This window comes from Arctopsyche grandis, chromosome 6 (genome assembly GCF_051622035.1).
Source record: "Arctopsyche grandis isolate Sample6627 chromosome 6, ASM5162203v2, whole genome shotgun sequence".
Classification (NCBI taxonomy): Eukaryota; Metazoa; Arthropoda; class Insecta; order Trichoptera; family Hydropsychidae; genus Arctopsyche; species Arctopsyche grandis.
The window spans coordinates 3,723,311-3,744,239 of record NC_135360.1 but is presented as its reverse complement, the minus strand read 5'-3'; the positions used below and the strand labels follow the sequence as shown (position 1 = coordinate 3,744,239).

At 35.4% G+C, this 20,929-nt stretch overlaps 3 protein-coding genes across 5 annotated transcripts in view; 2 read left to right on the top strand and 1 right to left on the bottom strand.

Annotated features, from left to right (window-relative positions):
- Positions 1–477: 477 nt before the first annotated feature.
- Positions 478–7,107, bottom strand: LOC143913745 (cytoplasmic dynein 2 intermediate chain 2-like). Of its 2 annotated transcripts, none has more exons than XM_077433728.1 (14): positions 6,888–7,107; positions 3,984–4,068; positions 3,759–3,901; positions 3,538–3,673; positions 3,344–3,462; positions 3,152–3,264; positions 1,849–2,018; positions 1,690–1,772; positions 1,494–1,622; positions 1,333–1,418; positions 1,100–1,239; positions 904–1,023; positions 724–830; positions 478–638 (listed from the first exon to the last, which is right to left on the bottom strand). In XM_077433728.1, the coding sequence occupies exons 2-14, from the start codon at positions 4,062–4,064 to the stop codon at positions 563–565; spliced, it is 1,503 nt and encodes a 500-aa protein (XP_077289854.1). In that variant the 5' UTR covers positions 4,065–4,068; positions 6,888–7,107; the 3' UTR covers positions 478–562. The 2 variants fall into 2 exon arrangements, with proteins under 2 accessions (XP_077289854.1, XP_077289853.1); XM_077433727.1 differs by lacking the exon at positions 6,888–7,107 and adding an exon at positions 4,155–4,291.
- Positions 6,402–12,654, top strand: LOC143913746 (phosphate carrier protein, mitochondrial-like). Its single transcript, XM_077433729.1, has 8 exons — positions 6,402–6,623; positions 10,113–10,241; positions 10,312–10,420; positions 10,686–10,855; positions 10,939–11,100; positions 11,182–11,360; positions 11,569–11,839; positions 11,913–12,654. The coding sequence occupies exons 2-8, from the start codon at positions 10,125–10,127 to the stop codon at positions 11,991–11,993; spliced, it is 1,089 nt and encodes a 362-aa protein (XP_077289855.1). The 5' UTR covers positions 6,402–6,623; positions 10,113–10,124; the 3' UTR covers positions 11,994–12,654.
- A 3,696-nt stretch (positions 12,655–16,350) lies between these two features.
- Positions 16,351–20,929, top strand: part of LOC143913565 (transmembrane emp24 domain-containing protein 1-like) — a 138,479-nt gene continuing 133,900 nt past the window's right edge. Inside the window, exons 1-5 of one of the 2 annotated variants that reach the window (XR_013260721.1) lie at positions 16,351–16,443; positions 16,592–16,738; positions 16,810–16,986; positions 18,020–18,304; positions 18,376–18,836. Coding sequence is in view for 1 of the 2 variants with exons in the window: in XM_077433440.1 (XP_077289566.1) it covers positions 16,426–16,443; positions 16,592–16,738; positions 16,810–16,986; positions 18,020–18,304; positions 18,376–18,456 (708 nt within the window). In the remaining variant the exon portion in view is untranslated. Of the gene's footprint in view, positions 16,444–16,591; positions 16,739–16,809; positions 16,987–18,019; positions 18,305–18,375; positions 19,988–20,929 lie in introns of those variants that run through there. The other variant, XM_077433440.1, reaches the window with a different exon arrangement.

The window sequence follows — 20,929 nt, the reverse complement described above, 5'->3', positions numbered from 1 at the left end:
GTGCATATGGGCTGCGGGACTGCAGTCCTCCCAATACAGTACAAATGCGTGCTATTTTTGTCGTCCACGTGGACTGCGGGGCTGCAGGCCTCCCAATATAGTACATATTCAAGCTATTTTTGTTTTCATTCGATCAACAGTTTGGTTAACGAGCTACTACTACTAGGCTGAATAATCTCTGCCGCCCCCCCACTATGAAATCTCACGAGCCGCTACTGGTGCATGGTAAACGGTACTATGTATATATAAAAATTTCACCATAAAACATCATAATGAAAATATAAATTTTATTAAAAAAAATATACACATATATATATATATATTTATTTATTTATTTATAAATATACTCTCTAATATAATGAAAGTCTAAGTTTCCGATGTGTATTGAACTGAAATTCAAAACAATTTACCACTTTAAAATTCATGGAACAAAATAGGTTTTCAAGAAAATGGCAATCATCGAATTTAGTTTTTCTTCGTCTTTTATTAAAAATCATTATTACATTCGTAAATCAGGCTTGCGATTTTGTATATCGATCGCGAAAAAGTGGATTTAATCAGCCTATTGTAAATTTTTAATTGGAATTTTCATTATAGATATTTTACCGCAAACATCTCCACAAGCGAGTAAATTGTGTCTGAAAAAGGTAATTGAACATAAATAAGTCTTGTAAAAATCAAAATCCACGACGATTCAAATCATTTTTGGATTACATAACTCACTCTCTATTATGAAACTCGAATGTACTCTGTCCAACGTTAACATCGGCAGATTTGTCCATTACAAATCCTTTCAATGCGATCTCTCTTCTTGTATCTACATTAAAAACCTAAAAAATAATTGTATTTAGCCCACAAATACTTCGTAGATCAGAATTAGTGATTTATAATAAATATTTTTACTTGTAATGGAAATAAATCAGTATGCTTTGACGCAGATACAATCACCGATGAACCACTTGTAGGAAGCCATTTTATGCATGAAAATTCATTATCTAAATATATTATTTGAATGGGCGAGTTCTGTTCACGACGAAAAAAAAACACATTTAAAATGTTAATAAAAAAAATATTGTTTGCAATAAATGATGAAACAAACCACTATAACATCATAAATTCTAATCTCTTGATCGGCTCCTAATGTGAGCAGTATGCGAGGTTTTGTTGAAGAAAATGATAGATTTAATATGCACGCCTTATGAGCTTCTAAATTTCCAACACACGGGTCTAAATTTGATGCTGCAACATTTATAATAGAAATCATATTACCAGAACTGTTTATTACAATTATACAATATGTATATTCGAGTTATATGAAACGTATGTATTTACTTCCAAATGACCTGGCAGTTGAAGTTCTACACAATAATAATTCACCAGTTTTGCAACCGACTGCAAAATAGTCATCCAGATCTTCCCTGAGAAACGATCAATTGAAATTTCATAAGTGGAAAACTTTTATAATTATATATTACATATGAATTTTTGGTTACCTGTCGATTAGCGACTGATCAGACTGCAAAAACATTTTATCACTCGTCTTAAATATGTGATAAAAATCTACACAACTTATGTCAGGTAAAAGATTTGTTTTCCTAGCCATTGCATTGTACAATTCAAAGCTGAAATTTCAGTTGAAATTATTTTATAAATACATTTTTAATAAAAATATAATAATTTTATACTTACCACGTATTCTTCGAAATTGAAGAAGTGGAAAGATTAACAATCCAAATTATTACTTTTCCATCAGACCCACCAGATACTAATATCTGAAAAGTTAAATATGGTTAATAATGGTTAAACTTTCAATAGTTTAGCTGGAAAATTTAACAATTTCAAAATTACCTTTTCAGTAATAGAAAACGTCTTCATTAAGTACTTATTTGTTTGTTCATTATTGAGCCATAATAAACTAGAAATACACTTTCCAGTATGAGAACTTGACTCAGAACATAAAAGCACTTCTCTATTCGAACCGTCATTCAAATGTGAAATATTGTATAGTGAGATTTCACCTAAAATGGAATATACAAAATAATCAAAACAATTAATGTGCAATGACTAGAGACCCGTATTTTGGGCATCTATTTTTGTCAATTTTAGTATTTTCATTTTTTATTTTAGCGTTTTAGGTCCTAAAATATGTTCAATTTTAGCATCTATTTTTGTTTAATTTTAAATTATAAAAATTTCGATGAATTTTAATAAAATTTATATATACATATATACAATTTAAAGACAACACAACAATTAAAAAATAATAAAAAAATTCAAAAATGTTTTGGAATTAAAATTACAATGAAAAAATATGAATATAAAAATATAATACCAATTAAAATTGATTAAAACTTAACATGGAGTATATTTCTACAGATTCTTTTTTGAGATTCGTGCGACGATCGGTAACAATTATATTGTATTTACTAAAATACCTTTCAGCATCCACACTATTAACGGGACACCAAATAGATTTTAGAGCGGCACAACCAAACTCTTCATATTTAATTTTTGTTGCCATCAATAACAGAAATATATCCGGCGTGGATTCACTTTTTATATTCTCTATTAATTGTCTAAAAAGTGCTGATATCCTTCCAAACATTGAGCCTCTGTTAATACATTAAACAATGGCAGGTTTCTAAAAAACAGAACTGTTTCTTTAACATTAATATTAGATTTTGTACCTGCCACAGATGGATTGAATAGTTTACTCAATGTTCGGAGGAATAGATTTGTCTCATTTAGTCTTGAGTGCGAGTCTAGTTTTAAAACGCTTTTGTGAGCAGCCTTTTGGATAAACAGCTCCAACTGTCTTCTTTTATTTATAGTAGTAGACAAAAGCAGTTGCTTGGTTTCGACAGGAAAAACACCGTCTATGGTAAACTGCAAGCTCTGTTTTATCCCCTCAATTTCTTCAAATAATAAATGGGCAAAGGGATAGAAAGACCCTTCTAAATTGTCTATTAATTTTATAAATTTTATGCAAATTTCACTTTTGTTTGTTATTTTAGCATCTATTCGCATATATTACGAATTTAGCATCTATTAGCATCTATTCCGAATTTTAGCATTAATTAAGCATTAATAGCAAAGTGCCCAAAATACGGGTCTCTAGCAATGACTCATTTATCATAATAGTTTAATTTACCAGAAACGGTTGCTACAGCCAGTAAATCAGATTCTTTGGGATGAAAAATTATAACTGTAATGCATGAAGACATTTTCGTTTCATATATTGCTATTAAATCTTTGGCATTACTTCTGAAAATTAAATCGAAATTATAACTTTGATATACATATGTATTACGTATTTCATTAATATAAATACAAAAATACATGCTTTTTACTATAAACGAAAATACTTCCAATATGTTCACACCAACTTTCATGATAAAGATAACCGCTGGCTGCGGCTAAAGTATATCCAATTGAATTCCACGATAGGCCTATAATCGGCATCTGAAATTTATTTAAAGTCAATACATACATGTACTTTTGATGTGTAAAATTTTGTGTGCAATCGATAGTATTCACCTGATTCATATTGGATTGATCCAAATTTAAACTGGCCGTTCCTAATTCGTTGTTGACATCTTGCGTTGCATTAATGCAAATAGTTTGTACAATGGACAATTTAGAGTCTTGCTCTTCATCTTCAGAACTTACATCACTGAATTGTAATAGTATATATACACATATGTATATATATAATAATAAAGAATATATATATTTCATTATAAAAATATTGCACTTACTCATCAAATACATTGCTCGTTTCGTTGAATTTTAATTCCGATAAAATCATCGGTGAGATTTTCTTTAGCCAGTTACTGAGACTATTTAAAGTGCTCGATGACAAGGTTTGAGGTACCGACTCTATTTGAATATCTGATTGTATCTAAATGTGTGGCAATTGAAATTTTAGTTATATTATTACTATTATCATAAATTTTATCATATATAGAAAACATTTATCTTACGCCCGAGTCTTTCAAAGGATTTGTTGATGTTGTTTGGTTAAGTATTTTCAAAGGCTCCGTTTGACTTTCATTATCGTTCATACGTCTGAAAGTTGAAATATCAAAACAATACACATTTAAAGTAAATACATGCATGTATGTATGGTTTTATGGAAACTCTTTATATCGTGCCTTTCTGTGTTCCAATTAGATCCAAAGCCGACCACATCACTATGATAATTGCTAAACATTGTTATGAAAGATGTGATGGTTTGTTTGTAGTTTTGTTCCTTAGTTACAAGATTTTACAAAACATACATGTTCATAGTGCATTAGCTAACACTAGTTGTTGGCTAGTGTACACTCATTCGATTATTGGTCACATAATTGAGAACCATTTGTGCTCTCGATTTGTTCTATTTGTGCTCCCGTAGACTAACTAATCAATTAACTAATAGCAATTTGTACATATACTATTTTGTCAATAATTAATTAGTGATTTTTTAGTTTAAATTTAATAAAATAGCTTGTAGTTTGCAAACTTTGTTCAAATTTTCAATTTATCAAATTTGAATTCGTATTATTTGTGATTTAAAATAAAAAAATAACCAAATATAATTATTTTTGTTCATAAGTGTATTGCTAATGAGTGGATAAAAAAAAACCAAGATCTATAAGACGAAAGGAATCATTATTATAAACATGGTTCTTTTTCATAGGCAGACAAATTGATAATCCGATCCTTGAATTGACAATATGTCGAGTAATTTTTTTGTAACGTTAATCGGCATTGGAACGTTACGTGATGCGGAAAAAAGCGAACATAGAATAGATGTAAAAAAAAGCTTGCAATAAGGGCGAGGTGAACGTGTATCAGTAGTAAACCAAAATCTGCCACATTCCCACATTTTAGAAAATTTAAAATTGCTTTTCTTTTCCATATAAAAATTCGCTTAAATTTCTTACAAAAAACGCTGTAAAATTGGTGGATGACCACATATGGAGGATGAATCTAAAAAACTAACACTTTTGTTTTAAAAATATTAGCCATGTAATCATCATCATATAATATCGCTATTTTTCCTGTGTGTATCTGCGATAACGCTCGCCGTGCTATAATAGTCGTTTTGATTCGACATACATATGTACGTCATATCTAAAACACTTTTAGCCAAATGAGTCCACCTTACGGCAAATACTCTCGAGTTAATGAGGACTCGAAAAATGAACTGGTACCAAAGCATCAATATTAGGAGTGGGGGTACGCGTGTATGCGTGAGATTCGTGGGGGGAGCCGACAAAACCGTCTACTCTCACTCCAAATCTTAATGCTTTGGTACGAGTTTATTTTTTTCGAGTCTTCATCAACTCAGAGTTTATGCCATAAGTGCCACCGCAACAAAATGTACGAATATAATGATGAAAGAAAAAAACTTCTATATATAATATTTGCTACCAATTTTTTTTCTAGGAAAGTCTGAGAATTTAGTGTCATCTATTGAAAATATATTTAATTCATTGTTTGGTGGTTAATATTGTTTATATTTAGCTCATAAACGCGGTCTCCGTGACGAGATAGAATGTTAAATTACAGAAAACGCAAATATCGGAAGGCAAAGATCGAAAATCGAAAGATCAAAAAAAATGATGCATGGTAAACGGTACATACTCACTTAATTTGCGCAAGCAGGATACAACAGGAACAAGAGGAACAGGCTTTTCCTCCCGTATTAATGTGCGCGCGCAGAATACGGCAGGAAAAGCATGTTCCTCTTGTTCCTGTTGTATCCTGCTCGCGCAAATTAAGTGAGTATGTACCGTTTACCATGCACCATTATTTTTTTGATCTTTCGACTTAAGATCTTTCGATTTTCGATCTTTGCCTTCCGATATTTGTGTTTTCTGTAATTTAACATTCTGTCTCGTCACGTAGACCCCATAAACGATGTCTGCCCATGACCTACGTCCGAATATGTATTCGGCATTAGAAGAAGACGAAGGTAGGTAATTTTTACCTTTTTTTGCATATTAAACAATTAAATATATTCAAAAGGTATTTGAAAAAAATTCGACCGCGGGCGAAACTTAGTATGCCAACACCCATGCGATAATATTTCATCGGGTACAACACTAGTATATATATAAATGTAACTGCATATGTATGTAAAACTGTTAAACGGATTATTGCGCAAATTGTGATCGCGCGTACGACAATCATTGCCACAAAAATCGCGGATACGGAATATCTGGCACTCGAGTTTTCGAATTAGTAAAATATTTCGCTTGATGGATTGATGGATTTGTGGGTGTCAGATGTTCCGTGATCGAGATTTTAGTGGAACCGTAAATCAGAAAACAGTCTACAATTGATCTCCGTCGACGCAGAAAAAAAAAATACCAGTATTTTTAAAAGCAAGTGTATAACGTTTACCTTGGCAGGTGTGACCTATGAATTAAAATAGTGAATAAATGATTTGAAATGTGTCCACACTGAAGAGTTGGCAAACGAAATACAGCAATTGGCTACAGTGCGGAGTGGCCACGTGATTACATAAGCGCGGAGAGTACCGTCAGTAGGGGCACGCGTGTCAGCAGCTGCACACGCTCTTCATCGCCTGCACCCACCCTCCTACCAGACCCACCCACACCTGCATCCGACAGGTACGAACGATCTCCTACTCTACTCTACTATACTATACTTTCATATACATCGTATACGCCCGTCGATATATCGCATTTGTACACGCTGCTACTGCTACTACTACTACTACTACTACACTATTACTATTCGACCGGGCTTCTACTATAGTAGTATGCAGTGTTGCGTAAGTTGCGCTTAAACGTATGCACGCAGTCGCTCTCGTTATCGTCTCGCAAATCAGAGGACTTTGAACGCCTCGATTCACGCGACCCAGACCCGCATACCTAATCAAATTATCGCTCGATACACTGCGCCCTCAATTCATAACCTTCAAAAATGTCACCCATTCATAATCCCATTTCTCAATTAACCCTTCGATCTCACTACGATCGATCGTCGGCTCGCCTCCGATTGGTCGAATTGGAATTAGCCGCTCTGTGATTGGTCGAAATTTTCCGCGATCGAAATATTCGAATTTTTCCTCTTGACAGCCGGGCGCAGGTCGTAACGCGACCGATCGCGGCCCTGACCGCGCTATCGAATGTAATTCGATTGTGTAATGAAACGCTCTAGTTTGATCGATGAAAGTTCTTTTAACGTTTTATTATATGCAGATCGTGTGACGTCACGCTGCAGAGATCGATACGGCGGCGGCCTATTGCTACTGGGTGTGACGTCACACCCTCTATTTTATGGCCTCTATCTCTCTGAGCGACAGCATCGACCTAAGATTGCCTGCATTTATGCATTATATTTGCACTCTCGATCGTTTTAGACTCGCCCCATCTGACGACGCAGTATTGCCATTTATATATACCATTTATAAATAGAGAGAAAGATTGAATCTTTCCCTATACGAAAGAAATTAAATCGATAGTAACAGATTTGATTGATTACGATAAAACATAATGAAACGGCTTTAAATCATTAAAAGTCATTCCCGATTTAAATTGTGCAATTGAAAATTGCACAAAAAAGGGGAGAGTAACAATTTAATGAGAATATCCGATATACATATATTAATACGAAAAGAGTGAAAATTTTAAATGGGTAGGGGAAGGGTTTTGCATTTTTTTTTTGCACAATTTCTTGTTACGGCAACCAGTCTTATCTATAATATGTGGTTTAGTACAATCATTGTTTGAAATGTATTGTGCCTTAGATTTATACCTGTGAAATGTAATTAGTACATTTGACCTAGACCTATTTACAGCATGCACTTACATTGCTATCTCTAAACGTTGGCTTTTATAATGTAGATTGCCAAATGTTGAACAGTTGCAACAGCTTTTCTTCAAACCATGCAATGGATGAATATTTGCGATGTGCTAATTCAATATTAGGCTTAGAGTTTAGCTAAACGCTAACATTTTATTTGGACCCCATTGAAAGATCAATACATAAATCTACTATAGTGCAACTACATACATACATACATATATATAATTAGAGATAGGCAATATTGTAAAATAACAATAGACCATTCCATCAGTGTTCGAAGCAAAAAATCTTGTAAAACATGTTTTTTTCTAAAAATATTAACAATAGTTCCTCAACGACTAACATATCATTGCATATAATACATTTTTACTTTATTTAACAAGAGATCGTGGAATACTGTTCTTATGTTATTACACTTGCATGGTTTTTTTTGATAAATGGAGTATTACGTGACTTCATCAAAAAAATCAAATAACTTTATAACCCCAAAATTGCTAACCTCTTACATAACCTAACTAGTGCAATCAACTTTTATGCTATCCATACATATAAAATCCTACGTACATATATCATCCCCTAGATTTATGAAACACGTATATTACCTCCATATCCCATTCATATATTTATGTATATAATATATAAAAGTTGTGTTTGTGTATGTTTAGGTATTGTCTATCGTTTATTTGTACAAATAAATACATGTATGATATTATTTCTACATATATAACCTTAATAATCACTTCTTTAGTTATGAAATTCATATCATCTCCACCACATTGCATTAGTAGATAAATGCACATTTCCAGTTATATAAATGTTATATAAAAGTTGTGTTTTGTATGTTAAATTTTATCTATCATATCTTAAGTCCATATATAATGAATGTAAAATCTTTTTGAATTTTTCATTTAATTTCTGGGTAATTATTTGACTTTAGCAGCCGGCTAAGATGTCCATTGTGCTACCCAGGTCCAAATTGGCTAGCAAAATTTTCAAATTATGCCTTATTTAAGCTTGTAATACATTATATACCTAATGGTAAGTTATAAACATACACGTTTTGCAGGATCATATACCGGGCGTGTAATCTTTGACGTTAACAATATACATATAATATTATGACACGTTACATTAGCTAGCAGTATAGCTCAGTGGTCGCGGTAATTCTAACTACTGAAAGGTGTCCGGGTTCAAGCCCCGGGCTGACCTCAATTGAAAAGAATTTATTTGGAAGTATTTCTGTAGTATTATTTGTCAGACTTGGATATTTGTGACTCCAAGTCGACGTTGGCAATTTATCTGATTTCATTGTTGAAACGGTTCCTCATCAAATTGGCAAAACCTTCCTACCCACTATTTGAATATGGTTTCAAATGAATGAAATGCGCATTAACTTTGAGCATTAACCGTTTGCCCGCGGCAAAAAATATATCGAACAAGCCCTGTACGCGCCACCTTTTTCGCCAATTTGGCAATCGAGATTTCGACCTTAAATACAGATTTTAATATTTACTCAAGTAACCAGATATGTTAATTAACACAAAGTATTATTTTAAACAATGAAATACATAATATATCTCGTAGTTTTAGATTAATTGTCAAATAATCATTCTTCATAATTGTATGAAGACGTGACGTCACATAAACGAGGTTTCAGTATGGTTCCACAAAAAACTAATTTTGACTGATATATTCATTTTAAGCAAATTGAATAGATGGCATTCAACTCTCAGTAATATATTCAACCAATTTTGAACCTTAAAACAGTTGAAATAGGCGCATATAAGGCTCAAAATCCCGTGCAAAGTTCAGAAATTCTATGGAAGACAGCCACGCTACAGACTTGTCGCCCAAAGCTTTCATAGAAGACGGCCGCGGGCAAATGGTTAAGAACTTGCATACAGGATCGGCAACGTCTCAACCGTCTAAGTTGGCCCACTCTGTATAGTAGGTGTATAATGTTAATAACCCGCAAGTTATTAACATTTTTAAATGATCGAAACATTCAATAAAAACAGAAATATATTTATTGAATGCGCAATTTCTTTTATTCTAATGCGCAAATAATTCATTCTAAGGAGTAAAGCTATATTTTTTAATGCACCGTTAAATCGTACCCCAAGTTTAATAACATAGGTGTCGCTCAGGGGCAACCCGTAATGGCATCATATATAATTAAAATATAATTTAAAAAAAAATCTGTTCATGCTGGTGTTATATAATCCAAAAAGTTTATGAACCATGAAAATTAGTCTGATTATTAATTGTTTCTTTTTTTCTTTTTACAGTAAACATTCAAAATGTTTTCGTCACTCATTGATATGACTCGCATCTCTCCCTTCAGAAGTCCCTTCTCAATGGTGCAATGCGAAACACCCCAAGCACCCCGAGAGAACCTTACCAATGCTCTCGTACCCGTAAGTATACCTTTCGCAAATCGTGCTGTACATTATCGACTTTTCACAACAATAGTGTGTGATGTTTTAGACCCGAGTCATCGCCGCAGCTGCTACTCCACCAACCCAAGTAGACTCGTGCGAATTCGGCTCCAATAAATATTTCATGCTGTGTGGCCTTGGAGGCATCTTATCTTGCGGTGAGTGTTGCGCAACGGACGCCCTTTATCCACTCTCATTCTTCGGAGATCAATGTATTGTTGTAATATTTCATCGATGCACCGTGTGACGTCGGTGACATTGACGGTTTGGCATAATTTCTCTTTGGCCGCCGCCCAAATGTTACAACCATATAGTCTATTTTTATATACATATATGCATGACGAAACCATTCGTATGCTTAGTATGTGTGTGTGGAAAAGTTCATTCAATCTTTAATCAATGTTTTTCTTTTCGCGTTTATAGGTATCACTCACACTGCTGTTGTACCGCTCGATTTAGTGAAATGCCGTCTTCAAGTAGATGGCGAGAAATACAAGAACGTGGTGAACGGTTTCAAAGTGACCCTTCGCGAAGAGGGCGTACGAGGTCTCGCCAAAGGATGGGCGCCCACATTCTTCGGATATTCCGCTCAGGTATTTTTTTAAATTTATATATGATCCTGTTCGTTGTTGTCAACAGTAGTTATGTAGGTTTAACATTGTGTTATTATTCGCAGGGAATGTGCAAGTTCGGCTTGTATGAAGTGTTCAAAGTACAATACGCTGGTATGATTTCTGAAGAGACCGCTTACACTTACCGTACATTCTTGTATTTGGCCGCGTCGGCTTCCGCTGAATTCTTCGCCGATATTGCCCTGTCTCCCATGGAGGCCGCCAAGGTATTTACAATGTCACATTTGCTTATCATCATTGATTAGTTTTATATCTACATACATTATATGGTAATAATCTGCTTCCAGGTGCGCATCCAAACTATGCCCGGTTTCGCCAACACGTTGCGCGAAGCTTTACCCAAGATGATCAAAGCCGAAGGCTTCTCCACATTCTACAAAGGTTTAGTTCCCCTCTGGCTCCGACAGATCCCATACACCATGATGAAGTTCGCCTGCTTCGAAAAAACCGTCGAGTTGCTCTACAAGTAATTATTTTTGATATATTTAATCCTTTGGTTGCCAAACGAAGATATATCTTTTGCTCAGGATTACTGGGATTGACGATCTGACGATTAAACGAATTGACGATCTGTCTGGCAATTGTAGACCTTCAAAATGCTTCGGCGTCCAAAGGATTGATCACATATTGAGCATATATATGAATCTTTGATGTAATTGCTTTGTTGTTTTTAGGCACATTGTACCGAAACCTCGTGACCAGTGCTCGAAGGGAGAGCAGCTGGTTGTAACCTTCGCTGCTGGTTACATCGCCGGTGTCTTCTGTGCCATCGTCTCTCATCCTGCCGATACCGTCGTATCCAAGCTCAACCAAGACAGCTCGGCTACCGTCGGAGGAATCGTAGGCAAACTCGGATGGGGTGGAGTATGGAAGGGCTTGGGACCCAGGATCGTCATGATCGGTACTCTCACAGCTCTGCAATGGTTCATCTATGATGCCGTCAAGGTATGACACGTTTGTTGCATTGATTGTGTTATCATAGTTTTCGGCGCATTTTATTGATTTTGTTTGTTTTTAGGTATGGCTCCGCATGCCAAGACCACCACCACCAGAGATGCCCGAGTCGATGAAGAAGAGGCTAGAAGCTGAGGCTAAGTAAGGTCGAGAATTGAGACGACCTTTAGGTTTTTAATTATAGAACCTTAAATGTTTACTCTAGTTTACATTCAATTGAATCGACTATATTTATTGGAATCAATTATTTAAAGCCCGACGTTTTTTAAGTCTACTATTTTAATTAATTAAATATTCGCTCACTCTTCACAGGATGAGCTTTTTTCACATCTAAATACGGGTATGTTGAATAAATCCGAACAAAATTTCATTATGCAATTCAAGAATGTCTAAATAGTATAATTTATTCGAATTGTATAGAACGGGAGAGAGCTTTCGAGTATCAATATTGTATTGTGTCAAATTTATTTCATCTTATTTTTGTATGAATATTTTTTTTATTGTTTATTATTACAACAGAGCTCTTTCCATTTATTTTTTTGAAAATATTCGCTTGTACAAAATATAAACGTTGCTTATTTTTTCTGTCCTGTCGATTGATATCGACGATTCCTCCAGTATTTTAAATTTAATGTATTTGAAGTACGTTACTTACGAGAGCATGTAGATGCACATTTGATTACATAATATGTATTAGAAATTTGTGAAATCTTATCAATTGTAAAAGATTGAATTATTTTACCAAACATTGAAACATTGTTGAAATTGTTTAGAATGCAATAAAAAAGGACAAAGATGATTTCTGGACTGTTTTTTATTTCTCTACATACATTTTCATACGTACATAAATTAGACAGTGTTCTTCAAAATAGTTGGCATCTGACGTTGCAAAAATGATTTTCATTAAAAATTATAAAGTGAGGTTAGAACACTCGTAGTCTCGAGAAATGGGCGCGGTAATTATATTAAGTTAAACATTTAAAATTCGTTTATTTTATATACAAATACATACATCAGAAAAACAATGATACATATTATATAATATGAGCAAATCAATCATCCCGATTTTGAAATGAACAGGGAAGGTTTATGTTTTGACCGTGTACTGACCTGACGATGAAAACCTGGTTAGGTTTTTAAGAGGATCTTTATTTATCTTCAGTATACAAACCACTAGTGGATCCAAAAAAATATCAAGGGAGGGGCATTTATATTGAAAACATAATAAATAAAAAAGATTCTGCTTAAATCACTAGGCCATAAATTGTAAGAACTTATTTTTTGCACAGATACATTTTTAAAAGTTAAAATAAGAATTCGATAATAGCGCGAACGGTCACTTTCATCTTGCATTAAGCTTAGTCCCTCTACCTGGAAGGGTCTTTATTATTTACAATTAAAATAGAGGCGACTAAAATATATTTATACAAATAAAATTGTGAAAAATTAAAACATGTATTATATGTAATATGAAATTAAATTCCGTCAGGGGGGGGGGGGGGGTAAAGCAGCCTTGGATCAGTCTATGATGCAAGTATTATTGTATGTACAGCAAAGGAGGTAGTAGTTCGACTTTGGAGGAGTGTGCTGACTGAACTCCAGTGGCTCACTAGCGTCTGGGGCTAGTTTATATCCTGGTAGGTTGTGCAATGCGTAGTATCAGGCATGCAATAGTTAGTTTGTTCTTATGTACGTTAATTTTTAATCTTACTTTCCTACTGTGGCAGCCCCGAGATACTGGCCGTAAAACCAACGATTGGCCAGCGCTTCGCCGGTAAGCAATCACTTCCTTCCCGGCTGTCGAAATAAATAGTTGTGCATTACCAAAACAGTCGTCTCACTCACCCTACCCCTTTCTCTGTCCAGCTGTGTTAGTCTGTTATGTAAGTCCGCTGGATCGCGAGCTATTATGCGGGCTCTTCACTCGCCCGTGAAAATCGCGCCGCGACTCAATGAGTGTAGTGATATTTTTTAAAACTATATCGTCTGCGAACCGAAGATGCCTCAAGAAACGACCGTTAATGCTTATTCCTACTGTGTCCCATTCCACGTTCCTGAAAACTCCCTCAAGTACTGCATTGAATAACTCGGGCGAGATGGTTTCTCCTTGCCTTATTCCTATGCTAAATCTATCTTCATCTGAAAAAAGGATAACCGATTCTGTGGCGTTCTTGTATATTGCAGCTAACAACCTCACATAGGATTCCGGCACTCCTTGTGTTTGTACTGAATCGTAACTGACTGTGTCGAAGGCGGTTCGGTGATTACTGGTCACAAATTACTCGTCACAAAGTCACTAAAATCTCTATAACGGAACATCTGGCAGCCGAAAAGTCCATCATACTAACGATAACTATCATAGTAACTAGAACTTGAGTGCCAAATATTGTGTATTCGCGATTTTCATGGCAAAAATTGTCTTTGTGACCACCCCAATGTGACGAATAGTCCAATTACCGTCGAAGGCTTCCTCATAATCGATATAGGTTTTTGAGCTCTTTTTCCTATTATGCTGTAGATTAACATTAGAATAATATAATATATAATACTATGATTATTTATTTATTTATTTATTTATTTATTATATATATTTGGGGGAGGCGGCAAAGCCGATAGGCCCAAGGGGTTTGAATAAACATATTTTACAAATTATACATATATGCAATAAAAAAATGAGAAAAATTAAAATACATTAAAAAAAAAAACAATATTAAAATATATAAACAAAAAAGATAAAAATACAGAAATATGATAATGGGAAAGAAGAATCACAAAAATCCTTTGGTTTTAAAAAAAGTATCAAGTTTATTCTTAAAAATATTAATATTAATAGAGGTTACTAAATCGTTGGGAAGACTATTCCAAACTGAAACCACTCTGTTAGAAAATAATGTATCTCTGATCAATTTATTAGATTTATCTTTTTGGAGTCTAAGCGAGTGCTAACCAAATTAAATTAAATTGTAAACTAGAAAATGACCAGTAGATCAGTAGCTATTAAAATAGATATAAGATGTATTGTGAACATAATTTCGTAATAATAAAAAGCATTTAAAAATCAAAAAAATCATAATCGATGAAACCGAGACACAATGACCATTTATACTCGTTGGCTGTTTATATATGTTAAAATGGGGTCTACCTCACGGGCCCGAATGTGAAACGCCCGAAAACGCAAATATCGGAAGTCGAAAAATAAAAAAAGAGTGCATGGTAAACGGTACATACTCACTTAATTTGCGCGAGCAGGATACAACAGGAACAGGCTTTTCCTCCCGTATTCTGCGCGCGCACATTAAACAAGGCTGTATGACAAAAAGAGAGATAATTTCACCGCATGCCACTCATATATATTATACACTAGCTGTATTACCCGGCTTCGCTCAGTGTTTATAATATAAACCGCTTAAACATGACTAAGCTAATAGTAAACATTAAATTAAAAAAAAAAAAATTTAAAAATTTAAAAAAAAAAATCAAAAAAAAAATTAAAAAAAAAAAATCAAAAATTTTTTTTTGCCTTCTAGGGCTTCGCCCTCGGCGCCCCCCTGAGCCTTTGCCTTCTAGGGCTTCGCCCCTCCACGCCCCCATGAGCAATTGCCGTTTAGGGCTTCGCCCCCATGATCAGTTGCCGTTTAGGGCTTCGCCTCATAAGGCTGCGCCCCAGGAGGCTGCGCCCCCTTGTGCCCCCTTTGGGGCCCCATGCGGCTAAGCTCCATAAGGCGGCGCCCCATAAGGCTGCGCCCCATAAGACAGCGCCCCATAAGACTGCGACCCATAAGACTGCGCCCCATAAGGTTGCGCCCCATAAGGCTGCGGCCGATAAGGCTGTGCCCCATAAAGCTGCGCCCCCTTTTGAGCCCCATGGGGCTGCGCCCCATGAGGCTGGGCTCCCCGGGCCCCCTTCGGGGCCCCACGAGGCTGCGCCCCTTGTGGCGCCCCTGGCGGGGCCCCATGAAACTACTCGCCTTGCGCCCCCGCGGGGGTGAATCCATTGAATCGAAAAAAACAAATCGGCGCCCATGGATCGAAAAAAAAAAAACGAATCACGTGTTCGATGACGTCACCGATCTACGGACGACGAAGAAGACGAAGAAGACGAAGAAGACGACGACGACGACGATGACCAAGGATACATACAAAGTCTCTTTCCAAATTATAGATTAGATATATACATAGTACCGTTTACCATGCACCTTTTTTTTGTTGATCTTTCGACTTAAGATCTTTCGATTTTCAATCTTTACCTTCCGATATTTGCGTTTTCGGGCGTTTCACATTCGGGACCGTGAGGGAGACCGGTTAAAAAGTCATCATTTTAGCTACGTGATAGTCCTTGGCCGCTTCAGTTTTAAAGTAAAAATATTACTGAGAATCTTTAGTACTTCCTGTTCATTACCAACTGGTAGCAATGATTATTAAGTAACCAATTGATTTAAGTATTTTTTTAATTATAAACTGATCGATTATAGTGTTCTCATATTTAAAATTGAGCATACGCCACTTACGTATGGCAACACTAGTTAGCCGTCTCACTGACAGTTGTTTCTGTGCAAATCATCGATCATCTTGGCACAATGATCTCTCTTAACGCAGTAAGTTAACCGAACCTATCATTTCATTTATAAACTATTCATTACATAAAACGTATCCAATTGTAATTCATCATTAACAAAAAATTGGTTTGTTTACGTTATTCAATACTAACAATCATTGAAACGTTACTACTATTATTTGTTTCAGAAATTGATTTTTATCACACTCATATGTAATTTTATCGATTCATCTTTGGAATACGAACGAGATTTAACGGTTAATGTCGATCCAGGAAAGTCGGATTGCTTCTACCAACAAGCCAATAAGGGGCAGATTATAGATATAGAATTTCAGGTTAACCAACAATCAAATTAAATGAAACCAAAAACCAAAGCATGGTATAAATGATCATTGTAAATATCCAGGTAATCGACAGCACCAGAGGATCGTTAGATGTCGGATTTATACTATCGGGGCCTTCAAAACGAATCCTCGTAGCTCTGACCCGCCGACAATCTGGAATGGCTAGAACCGAAGCGGAGGAAACTGGAGATTATCGTTTTTGTTTCGACAATACTCACAGCACCATCAGCTCGAAGACGGTACGATCAAACAGCCATTGCTCTTTTGTTATATCTTCTTCTTGTTAATGCCTTGTCCGCATCCGGACGTTGGCGACCACCTCGTCGATTATTTGAATATATCCGCATCGGTCTTCAGCGGCTCGGAACAGCTCTTCGGCGCTCATATCGGTCCACATGCGCATGTCTCGAAGCCAAGATAACTTTTTCCTGCCAATCCATTTTTTTCCTTCTATTTTCCCCATGGTTATCAAACGGAGAAATTCGTATTTTGGACCCCGTATCGTGTGTCCGAGGTACTCCATATTTCTCCGCTTGATGACAGAAACAAGTTCCCTGCCTCTCCCCATCATGCCGAGGACAGCTTCGTTTGATATCTTTTTGGTCCACGGAATCTTCAGCATACGCCTATAGACCCACATCTCAAAAGCCTCAATGCGGCTGATCATCTTGGTTTTCAGAGTCCACGTCTCACATCCGTGTAGTAATACTGTCCAAATGTAGCTCTTCGCGAATCTCAACCGCGTATGAAGATTGAGATGCTTGTTTGTTAGCGCCGCCTTCCTTTTTACAAATGCTGTTCTAGCCATCTCGATGCGGATTCTTAGATCTTCATCTGGGTCCATCTCTTCATTCAGCCAGGTACCCAGGTATTTGAATCTTTTTACTCTTTCTATCACCTCTCCATCCAAGGTTAGATTCCCGGTGTCTGTTTGCATTCTATCTACTATCATAAATTTTGTCTTCTTTAGATTTATGCGCAGACCTCTTCGATTGCTTTCTTGATGTACACGGTCTAGAGATCTTTGCAGGTCTGCTAAATTTTCAGCGACTAGTGCCGTGTCATCAGCATATCTTATATTGGTGATCGTCTCGCCGCCCACCTTGATGCCCTCCGCCTCTTGGAGAGCATCGTGGAAGATGGATTCGGTGTAGGTGTTAAAAAGAGTAGGTGATAGGATGCATCCTTGCCTGACGCCCCGTTCTATAGGAACCTCATCAGTGATATATAGGCATTTGTTATATAGGCAATCATTATTAAATACACTCTTAGGTTTATTTCGATCTTCTGATCGACGATGAGACCGATAATAGCGAAGAGGACCACCCCAAAGCTGCAGACGGCGATGAAGAGGATTCGCAGCACGATAAGTTCGGCGAAGACTTGACTGAAGTCGCCAACCGTGTCTCCATTCAATTGGCCAAAGCGAGGCGTTTGCAAGAGGCCGTAGCGGCGCGTTCAGCTCGCGACGATCACGCCGCAGCTCGTAGTCTGTTACGAGTCACAGTATGCTCGGCTTCCAACGCTGCAGCAGTGCTCACCATCGGTCTTTTGCAAGTATGTATTCATTCAGTCACAAGCCTTTGCATGTTTCATTGACTGTTTAATATTTGAAAATTTAATTGCAGGTGGTATTTGTGCGGAGTCTCTTTGATGAAAAGTCGCGAATTCACAGCATATGGAACAAAATCCCACTGCTCAAGTCGTGAAATCTTTGACTGAACCTGCCCAACGTTGTGATATAATGCAATAACAGTTTATTATTTAATTTCAAAGGTACGAGGGCGAGTCAAGCCACAAAAACACAACTGTAAACTTTGTTCCGATTAAAATAGACATCATTTTCAATGTATTTATTCCATAATTGTAAGTCTTTTGCAGAAAATAACACCTTTAAATGTCTAAAGTCGTAACTATACCGACTATCTCAAACTGAAAATCTTCTTAACCCTTTGCCCGCGGCACAAGCCCTGAACGCGGCACCTTTTTCGCGAATTTGGCAATCGAGTTTTCGACCTTAAATACAGATTTTAATATTTACTCAAGTAACCAGATATGTTAATTAACACAAAGTATATCTCGTAGTTTTGTATTAGTTGTCAAATAATCATTCATAAACAAGGTTTCAGTATGGTTCCACAAAAAACTAATTTTTGACTGCTATATATTCATTTTAAGCAAATTGAATAGATTAACAGTAATATATTCAACCAACTTTGAACCTTAAAACAGTTGAAATAGGCGCATATTAGCCTCAAAATCCCTTGTTAAGTTCAGAAATTCTATGGAAGACAGCCGCGCTACAGACTTGTCGCCCAAAGCTTCCATAGAAGACTCCTGACGCACATTTAATCTATAAAAAATGATAAATTATTTTAGAAAGTATAGTGGTTATGGTTAACAAGGTTCTCGCATTTCTTTTTCTAATGCTGAATCCGTATTCGGACGTAGACGACTACCATGGGCAACCATCGTTTATGGCCATTGCGAATTTCACCCTATCATGGGAAAGCCGATACAATTTTCGAGTCCAAGCCCCATCCATGACCTGATGTTCTGGACCCATCCATGACCTGATGTGGCCAATATATACCATCTTACTCTAGGAAGCTCTCTCTTTTTATGAAGAAGCTGAATAACATTTGAAAGTACTATCCTGTTCAGGCTTGTCACTAAGAGCATATAAAATTAGATGTAATTAATGTTATATTTCATTTCAGTATGAAGACTATACAATGTTACCAAACCTCAAGCTTGGGTACCAGTAATAAACATAGACATTGACTCACCCTCGTACATATCGATCAAAATTGTCAGCGTAACGCACAACTGACACCCCCATAAATTTATATATATATATATTATAATTTATGTCAAGTCGTCATAACTAGTCTATGTATATTTTACTATATATGTAACCCACCGATATTTAACGTTAAGGATATGTAGATGTAACACCGACGCTGTGGTCTCCGTTTGGATGGTCGCCGCAGGGTCGTTACCATTCTATACAATGTGATTATTTTACATTAACAAATATTTTCTCGTTCCTATGCATTTTTTTTTGGGTTTCAAACAATCTCATTTTCTTATAAGTAATTTTTAGCTCATATATGTATGTATAGAAATTTTAAATAATAAAACAAATGAAATTTTTTTTCTTCTTAAATTTTTATTTAAGTTCTTGTTTTTTTTTATTTGAAATAAAAGACAATCATTATTTTGGATAAATTTATTTACAAATAATTTTTAATTTATTTTATTTTATATATATATTTACTTTTGTATGTATAAAAACATGATAATTAAAGACAAAATTCAATCTTACTTTCAACGTGCTATTACATCTAATGATAAGAAATACTATTTACACTTGCTCGTGCAAAAAAACTGCCCCGTTCAACTGTCGTTACATATTTATATAATAAGTAGTAAATTTCAAATGGAATAATAACACAAAAGATTATGTTGCAATATATGTACTGAAATACATAAACGAAAAAAAAAAAGATAATTACGATACTGTCGCTATTATACATATACGTAAATACAACAATTAGACCTATCAAGAGAAAAAAATCAGTACATTAATCTAAAACACACTTGAGTGAAACGATTCATAATAAATAGCAACAGAATTAAGATTCTATGGCCGACGACGTGTCACCTTTAAGGATATGTATGTCAAACTTAAAAATATGTACACATGTATATTGCTATGAGTGAAATTCTATCGATACAATAATTAAGTTACGCAGTATTTATGCAAAATAAAATTCGAAAAATGAATGTAAATGTTTCTCTACTTTTTCACGTTCGTAATGATACGAATCTTTTATCAAAACGTCTATGATAACTTACGCTAGTACAAATTGATAAATAAAAAATGTTCAACAATCTGCACATGTATATATTATGTATGTATGTATATGAGAAACGACAGACTAAACATCCGTTAACTTTACAGAAAAAACACTACATTTTAATAGTATTTACACTACTTTTTTTTTTTTACATACTTCCTTTACGTTTCACACTTTGGCTTTCGTGTTAGTGGTCATTTGTATCTCTTATCCGATAGTTTTTTATAGCATTAACGCACATTCAATTGTAAGTATATTTATTTACATACACACACGCACACTTATATCAACTACATATATTAAAATTTATAATAATCGA

Coding starts and splice junctions, on each gene's coding strand:
- LOC143913745 (XM_077433727.1), bottom strand. CDS start 4,213: ATGTTTAGCAATTATCATAGTGATGTGGTCGGCTTTGGATCTAATTGG. Junction 3,265..3,343: donor ATTTTCGTTTATAGTAAAAA/GCATGTATTTTT, acceptor TTTAATTTTCAG/AAGTAATGCCAAAGATTTAA. Junction 1,419..1,493: donor GATCAGTCGCTAATCGACAG/GTAACCAAAAAT, acceptor ATCGTTTCTCAG/GGAAGATCTGGATGACTATT.
- LOC143913746 (XM_077433729.1), top strand. CDS start 10,125: ATGTTTTCGTCACTCATTGATATGACTCGCATCTCTCCCTTCAGAAGT. Junction 10,242..10,311: donor TTACCAATGCTCTCGTACCC/GTAAGTATACCT, acceptor GTGATGTTTTAG/ACCCGAGTCATCGCCGCAGC. Junction 10,421..10,685: donor TGGAGGCATCTTATCTTGCG/GTGAGTGTTGCG, acceptor TCGCGTTTATAG/GTATCACTCACACTGCTGTT.